The 8,299-nt window shown below is 45.7% G+C and overlaps 1 protein-coding gene across 1 annotated transcript; it reads left to right on the top strand.

Annotated features, from left to right (window-relative positions):
* Window positions 1-2,294: 2,294 nt before the first annotated feature.
* Window positions 2,295-7,841, top strand: LOC147974652 (Sulfite exporter TauE/SafE family protein). The gene is made up of 12 exons (XM_087517646.1): window positions 2,295-2,718; window positions 2,810-2,969; window positions 3,085-3,285; window positions 3,414-3,475; window positions 3,563-3,617; window positions 3,706-3,773; window positions 4,044-4,130; window positions 4,475-4,525; window positions 4,858-5,097; window positions 6,731-6,824; window positions 6,922-7,062; window positions 7,297-7,841. The coding sequence occupies exons 1-12, from the start codon at window positions 2,530-2,532 to the stop codon at window positions 7,368-7,370; spliced, it is 1,422 nt and encodes a 473-aa protein (XP_087373772.1). The 5' UTR covers window positions 2,295-2,529; the 3' UTR covers window positions 7,371-7,841.
* The last annotated feature ends 458 nt before the right edge of the window (window positions 7,842-8,299 follow it).

The raw sequence follows: 8,299 nt of genomic DNA, 5'->3' as shown, positions 1-8,299 counted from the left end.
TCAAGAATATTAGTGTTACTAAATAATTTTTTGAATTTTGGTCAAATTTGGTCAAACTATGGTCAAACTTATTCAAGAAATAATAGTGTTACTAAATAATTACTGTTTTTTAGAATAATAGTTTCAAACTCAAACAGTGAAATGTGTGACTTCATGCTCAAGCTAAACTCCTGAGGGTTAATAGGATTGGCATCTTACTATTGTCAGGAAAACAATAAGCGCAGACTTGGAAACGAAGGAGAATAGAACCCGAAAGTTAAGCGTGCTCGGACTGAAGTAGTGAGAGGGATGGGTGACCGGTCGGGAAGTTAGATGATTTGGAATGAGTGATCCACACTTAAGTAGTTAAGAGAGGTGATTAGAGACTAAATCACCAAATAATTTAGAAAAATTAAAAATCGAAAAAAAATCAAAAAAAAAATCCAAAATTTTCAAAAAAATAATAAAAAAAAACCTTTAGTACCGGTTGGTAACACTAAAGGTCCCCCATACCAGGGCGCGAGCTCACACCACGTGGTGGCACTTTAGCGCCGGTTCGTGCCGAACCGGTACTAAAGGGGGGGGGCTTTAGTGCCCACCAATTAGTGCCGGTTATGGAACCGGCACTAAAGGCCCTTACGAACCGGTTTTAAAGCTCCGTTTTCTACTAGTGTACAGAGGTGTGAAGGACTTTCAATGCCTCTGAGGGCTGACCATCCCAAGCCCGCCTAACGTTGATTCTTCCATAAATCTGTGGTGGGAAGGGTTCCTTGCGAGTGCCTCCAAGCGGAACACGCGGGAGCGCAGTGGGATCATATGATATACTTGCTCTGGAACATTAGAAGGAGAGGAACCGCCGCGTATGGCAAGAGGATGACCTACCGAGAATTGACAAACCTAGCCTTGGCGGATATTCACTTGCACAGATCTAGTTGTTTCCTCTTTCGCGAGTAGTTTGCATGCCGTTTATGGCCAGTCTGATTCCCGTGGGAACCTTGTGTAAATCGTACAACGCTCTCGAGAAGAAAATACATTGTCTACAGAATTTTTCTTCAAATACATATCAATGAAATAATTAGTCCATGAAAATTGTCATTCCTATCAAGCAACGCATTCATGGGGCCATGCACTCTAACTTATCTTACACAAACATGTAAAGATTGGACTTTTAGTTGAAAACACGAGTTTGTATTTTCAATTTTTGTATCAACTCTTCCAACGGCGGTTAGCCTATCTTGTTACGTGCTTAGTTGTTTACTTGTTTTACAGAAACATTGTAACGCTCACGTGTCCTTTTTTACCAATTTCATAATTTATAATGATTGTCATCGAAGTTCACGACACATCAAAACATGCATACATAAAAAGACTTCAACGTATAATCAGTGGCGGAGACAGGGGGGACCAGCAGGGGCCCTGCCCCCCGTAACGGCAGAGATGTAGTGCTAATTTGCTAATGAACAGTGCTAAAATAAATGGTTATTTCCTGTCCAAACCATGTTTTTCATTGCCTTGGCTCTCCCCAAGCAGTTTTAACATCATTAAGCCATGTTGATACTATTTTTCTGGCTCCGCCACTGACGTATACCAATCATATCTCATAATGGTACGAAACAAAGCGGCTCCTGAAGACGTGCATCATGTGATGTATAACTCTGACAAAGACCTTTTTGGAGCTGCTAGCTTCCGTAAGGGCACCGCCCGAAAGAAAGTGCTGTATGTAAAGAGAATATACTCCGGACATCGAACCTAACAAGAGTGGGGAATACCAAGACAATACACTCCGGATAACAACTTTTCTTGAATGAATCTAAAAAAGAGCGTGGAGAAATACAAGCAATGCAGACGTCAAGCATAAGCCACCGGCTAGTGTATCACGGCACGAAAGTTACGTGGAAGTAAAATCTGCGGTGAGAGAGTTTCTCTCTACTCCCAGTTTTTGTTCCCTAGCAGTGTAGTATACTCCAGGTAACCCATTGTTTTTTTTTTTTCGAACTGACCAGGTAACCTATTACTTTTTTTTTCAACTGCCAGGTAACCGATTGCTTTTTTTTTTACTGCCAGGTAACCTATTGCCACCGTGGAGAAGATTTGCGGAGGCAGCCAGGTTGGCGGCAACGTGTCCGGCATGAACTGCTCCCCTCACACAAAAAAACCGGCATGAATGGTGAGCTATATATCAAAAAAAAGAAGAAAAAAGAGATCCACGGTCAATGAATGAATGAAGGAAACGTTTTACCGGCTGCCATTTACGGCGCCGAGTCAAAGCAGTCCAAAAATACTCCCCGCCCCGCTGCGGCCAGTCCGTCGCGACGGAGCCCAGCAAGGCAGGAAGGCGACGCCAATTCCGCCTCCTCCTCCTCCTTCAATTCCCATCCACCCCCGCCCCGCCCCGATCCCATCCCGCCTATAAGATCGCCAGGCGGAGGCGAGCGCACGCCATTTCCTTCCCACCTCCCCTCTCGCCGCCCGCCGCGCCGTGGTGCTCCTCGCCAGCGGAACGCAGCCGTGCAGCGATTTGCTTCGCGCCGCCAGTTATCTAGTGGTTGCATGGCGTCCACGCCCGCGGGCCTCTACGGCCGCCTGAACAGGACGAGCACGCGCGCGTTCCTCGCCTACGTCGCCGCCGGGGCCGCCTGCGCCGCCGTGCTCGCCTGCTTCGTCGTCTCCTCCGCCGACCCCGCCGTCGCGCCCAATGGCGCGCCCCGCCTCTCGTCGCGCTCCACGCGCGTCTGGCCCGTAAGCCCCTTCGCTCTTTTGCCTATGTCATCCCCGCGCATGCTCGTGTTGTGTTCGTCGGCTGACCTCTGCGCCTATGCGTGCGCTTCAGGATCTCGAGTTCAACTGGCGGCTGGTGGTGGCCACCGTCGTCGGCTTCCTCGGCTCCGCGTTCGGCACCGTCGGCGGCGTGGGCGGCGGCGGCATCTTCGTGCCCCTGCTCAACCTCGTCCTCGGCTTCGACACCAAGTCCGCCGCCGCGCTCTCCAAATGTAAGCCTGCTCGGGCACCCGTGGCGCCCACGGCCACCGCCGGCCCACGTGTCTGATGGCCCGAGATGGATCGATTTGCTGACATGCGTGGAATTTTTGTCTTGCTTGCGCGCAGGCATGATCATGGGGGCGTCCGCGTCGTCGGTGTGGTACAACCTGCAGGTGTCGCACCCGACCAAGGAGGCGCCGGTGCTCGACTACAAGCTCGCGCTGCTCTTCCAGCCCATGCTCATGCTCGGGATCACCATCGGCGTCGAGCTCAGCGTCGTCTTCCCCTACTGGCTCATCACCGTCCTCATCATCATCCTCTTCGTAGGTTCGTGTCCTCGGGACCTCGCTCGATCGTGCTGCCAAAACGTGCCGTTAATTAAGCCATAGCTCCTTTTGTGTGTCTTGTCGGATCACTAAAGTGGATGTGTTTTTGGTGTGCTCAACTCCTTGCAGGTACTTCCTTGCGATCGTTCTACAAAGGCATCCTCATGTGGAGGGAGGAGACAAGGATCCTGGTTAGTTCTTGTCACATTGGCTCTGCCCCTGTTAGTTGCCTTAACAGGACTGTGTTGTGACAAACATCCTTGTGGGAATGATTGCAGATGGAGACCAGGGAGCGAGAAGCCCAGTCCAAGTCTTCTAGTGCCACCAGCGATGGTAATTCTTTTACTTAAAATCGAAGTTACACTCAATATTTATTTGTCTCGTTTTTAACATGTGGTCATTTATGACTCAATATCTGCAGTGGTTCTTGACGCGAGTTATGCGGAGCCTCTCCTGCCTCAATCTAAGCCCATTGAGAAGTCTGGCTTGGTAAGACGCAAATAACTGCTACAGTAGTTTGTATTGTTCTTTGCTAAGCCGTTCTGAGGCTTTTACGACCTGAACATATAAATAAGAGCAATCGGATGCTGTTAGATCCACCTTTTGAAGCAATCACATGATTTTGAAAGTTCATGCTGTCTTTTTGGTGATTCTCTGGTTTGGTGGATGCCGTAAACTTGCAAGAGAACAACAAAACACGAAAAGTACAGCTTGTCAATATGTGTCCTAATAACTGATTCCTCGTTTTTTTTATTCCAGGAGACTTTGATGTTCAATTTGAGGTGGAAGCATATCCTAGTGCTACTGGCTGTTTGGTCATCTTTCTTGGTGCTGCAAATCCTTAAGGTCTCTTTCATATGCATCCCAGCAGTAGTTTGGTGCTTCTTATGTTGTTTAGTTGATAACCTTTAGGCACTTAGCAGTTAGCACTGATTGGATTTGACAATGACATCGGTAGTTTAGCACCCCCTTTCTCCATAAGTATAGTAGCAATCATGTTGGAATAACTTTGCAGATGCTGACGGCAGACTGTTCATGAGCTCTTTTAGTACTACCTTCTTCAGTGTAAATTAATTGCTTGTGGCACAGTTAGGCTCCTGCTGTTCTGTTGCCATTGGTGCCTTCAACTTTTAAGACATATGTTGGCTGAAAGTTGTCGCTAATTTCTGCAATTTTTTGGTTCTATGCAGAACAGCTCCAAAACATGCAGCACTTTCTACTGGGTGATCAATATCCTGCAGGTGAGAATCACGCTGCAGCCCGCTACTACTTTATAATTAACCAATTAGATCCTGTCTTGCCCTTTCACCTTAGTTGTCACAGAAAACTTGTGCTCACTGTTTTGTTTACATTTGAGAGCATATCATTGCAATGGACATGCATGTCTTTTCAAAACTCATGAAAAGTTTGGTAGACTTGCATCTTTAGACCATCTACTCAGCCGCTTTTAAGGGCCCCTTAACTTACACCAAACCTTAACTATTCTGTCGGTTGTACATTGCACAGATTAGGTGGTTGCAGTGCAACCTTTTTCTACCTGATGCAATCTAACCATGTGTGTTGATTGATATAGGTCCCAGCTGCAGTAAGTGTTTTCGTGTGGAAAGCGGTTCAGCTGTGCAGGGAGAGCCGTGCTAGACGCATGAATGGTAACCTGGAGTGTGTCTGTGAGGCCAATATTGAGTGGTCACCGACGCAGCTCATCTTCTGCGCCTTCTGCGGCCTCCTGGGCGGTACAGTCGGTGGTCTTCTTGGGTCTGGAGGGGGTTTCATCCTCGGCCCACTACTTCTTGAGCTAGGGTGCATCCCTCAGGTATTTGAATCATTTCATGTGTCATGGTTTCATTTCTTGCAGTTCATTTCAAATATTGTCATGCCTTCATATGTTCGCATTCGATCTTATTCTCTTGTGACGAACTGACGCAAAGGCGACACTTGAGGGTGTAGTTAGCTTCTCAATTACGCATAGTACAAGTGTCATGAGTGTACGTTTTATCACTAACATGATACTGAGGAACACCAATTAAGCACTGTAGTTGAGCTTTTGTGTATCCTGTGTCCTATTGTGTATAATGTATCAGTGAACAAGACTGGGGAAGAAAGGTTATAATACGGTAGGTATTTCATGTAGGTAGCCTGTATTTGTATCCGTACCAAAGATAGCAGATCCATGTCTGAATTAGCATCAAAATCACGCGTTACAACAATATTTGAATTTGCTAATTTGATCACTGTATTATAGGCTTAAAGGATGACAAGTAAAATATACGGTATTATTTCAGCAGGCCAAAGAAAATTATATGCTTGTGATATAATAAATCATTTTTTTACTTTGTTAAGTAGGACTGCATCGTCAAATCACTCCTTTAATTTCTCAAATATTTCCATGTCAGTCTCCCCATACTGTTTATGTCAAGTATACCTCTTCGATTCAGATGAGTTCTACTATCCTGCAGTTAGCTAGTGGTAGATATCTCCAAGTGTAGCTATTTATATGATTGTCAGTATTCTATAAGGCATTGAATTCAGGCAAGTTATGTATTTGGTGTACCGCAGTGAACTACGACTACTATCTAGATATCCCTTTTTTAGGCATTGAATTCAGACAAGATACGTACTAGCGAGATAAGTTTATCTATGCCCAAGTAGATCTGACCTAAGAGGTTTTCTATAGCAACTAGGAGTTCTTTAATACAGTAGTTTACAGTCGTTGTTTTGACATGGTCCATTCCATGACCGTCCTTGTATTTTTGTCATCAAGATTTGTCTGTTTTTGTCGTTCAGACATTGTTTCGTCGTGCAAGGCCTTCACCAAACAGCATGTTCTCATCAGTCGCGTAGTGAATGGAGCTTAATTAGCCTTCTTCACAATCAATGCTGCTCCCCTATAATTTGCATGTGGACACGATCTTGCAATCAGCCAAATAGGCAAGCGATAGCATTTGATATTGAGCTTGGCTGTGGTGACTAGGGAGTCGTACTGAACCCCATGTGCTATTTGTTATTTAGTGGCCTACATGCGATGCTTTGATGGATGGAAGGTGTGTAGGCCAGTTTCCTTATTCGCGTAATTTTGCCAAGATCTAGATCTATTCAGATTCATTGCTGAATATGACATATGCTGGTTATTTGAACTGAAACTTGATAACCAAGTTGGACAAGGAATTGTCTTGCATTGTTCGTCATCTTTAGATAATCTGAATATTGTTTGCAACGCCACTTTGTTTGCTCTTGTTGGTATAGGATCCTTTACTTTCCATGTTTTGATGCGAAAGTTCATTTATTAATTAGTGAGTTATGGCTTTGATGTGCAATAGAAAATACTCCGTACGTGGTAAAAAACATTGCAAAGAAGAATATTGAAACTTGAGCTGTTTGTTATTTACTTATTTATACCCAGAACTATGTGATTTTGATCACATGTTCTCTTTGTTTGTGCCTGCTAGGTTGCAAGTGCAACAGCAACATTTGTGATGATGTTCTCCTCGTCCCTGTCTGTGGTCGAGTTCTACTTTCTGGGCAGGTTCCCAATTCCTTATGGTAAGTAAACACATGGCTCCTGGATGTTGTTTAGAGAGCTGGCAAGCACTAGACAGATTAATTGTTTAATAACAACTTTTGTTGTTTCCTCCTGCAGCTCTGTACTTGATCTTCATTTCCATACTGGCTGGATTCTGGGGCCAGTGCTTGGTCCGGAAGATCGTGCATGTGCTCAAGAGAGCGTCGCTGATCGTCTTCATCCTCTCTTCCGTCATCTTCGCCAGTGCTCTTACCATGGGTATTGATCATTACTCTACCTCTGATTTAACCAATTGCTCACCAGTAAAACTAAAGATCAGTCAAACAAAACATTCACTATGGTACAAGTGTTACCTGTCATCTTTGGAAGTAACTTGTTTAAAACAATAGTTTCCTCGAACAAACTTGCATAACCTATGATTAAACAACTTAAATAAGATTTCTGTGGGAAGTCAACTCTGCTAGTTTCCCTAACGGCATGTTGCTTGCTCAGGTGTTGTCGGGACCGAGAAGAGCATCTCGATGATCAACAAGCACGAATACATGGGGTTCCTCAGCTTCTGCTGAGTGAGCAAACCAAGCAGGCGACCGCCAGACCGGGGGAGAACCCAGGCCAATACCTAATTGACCTCACCTCTCCCCAGTCCACTTCAGTTCAAGGATGAAATAAAAGAAGCCGTGACGCGTGCCCGTCGTTAGCTCCTCGCTAACCTGCAAGCACCTGCCCGGCCAAGGAAATTCTTCTAGTAGCAGCAGTCGGTGATTCGCGCGTTAGCTCCTGGCTAACGCGCACATAGTGTCATGGTCTTGTGGCGCGGCGTCGTGCCGTATGCTGGATGTTCTTTTTGTTGGGTCATGTGCTGGTTAGCTCCTGGTTAACCTGCAGTGAAGCATTCGTCGTAGGGTTTACGCCGATTCATTCATGCGCTAGCTAGCTCTTGGCTGGCTACCGTGCAAACGTTGGTTGTATTGGATGATGTAAATATATCAGCCGGCCAATTGGTTGCTGATTTGTCTATATAGCTTGCTTTGCTCCTATCCAGCCGTGGTCCTGTATGCGTTGAACTTGAAAAACCAGGCAGCGGTTCTTTTGTCATGGTCACTACGGATTGCATCGTGGTACCAACCAAGGAGCAATTTTCGATGTTCAGAAGACTTGACCATAAAAGATCTCAAGAGACCGCACGTGATTCAGGTCAGGTGTACAAGATATTCTTTGGACAACCTCGCTTGCTCCCTTGATCTCGAGAACTGCGGCAAGGGTTTTCTTTTGTACGATGGCAGGATTGGAAGGGAATTCCGCTACAAAAATAGTCGCCTGTGATGGATGTGAAGAAGATTGAGTGACCCATGAACACAATCAATGGGAATTGGACGGCACCGGCACACCATAAGTTGTGTTGGACTGGATGGTGACATTGCCAGGTTGCCCACACCCACGTACACGTCACTGATACTTAATATACCTTCAACGCCACACAGTCCAATACATTTGT

Source organism: Triticum urartu, chromosome 4A (assembly GCF_056163025.1).
Source record: "Triticum urartu cultivar PI428250 chromosome 4A, HENAU_Tu73, whole genome shotgun sequence".
NCBI classification, from domain to species: domain Eukaryota; kingdom Viridiplantae; phylum Streptophyta; class Magnoliopsida; order Poales; family Poaceae; genus Triticum; species Triticum urartu.
Note: the sequence above shows the minus strand (reverse complement) of the source record. Positions and strands in the feature narration are given on the sequence as shown.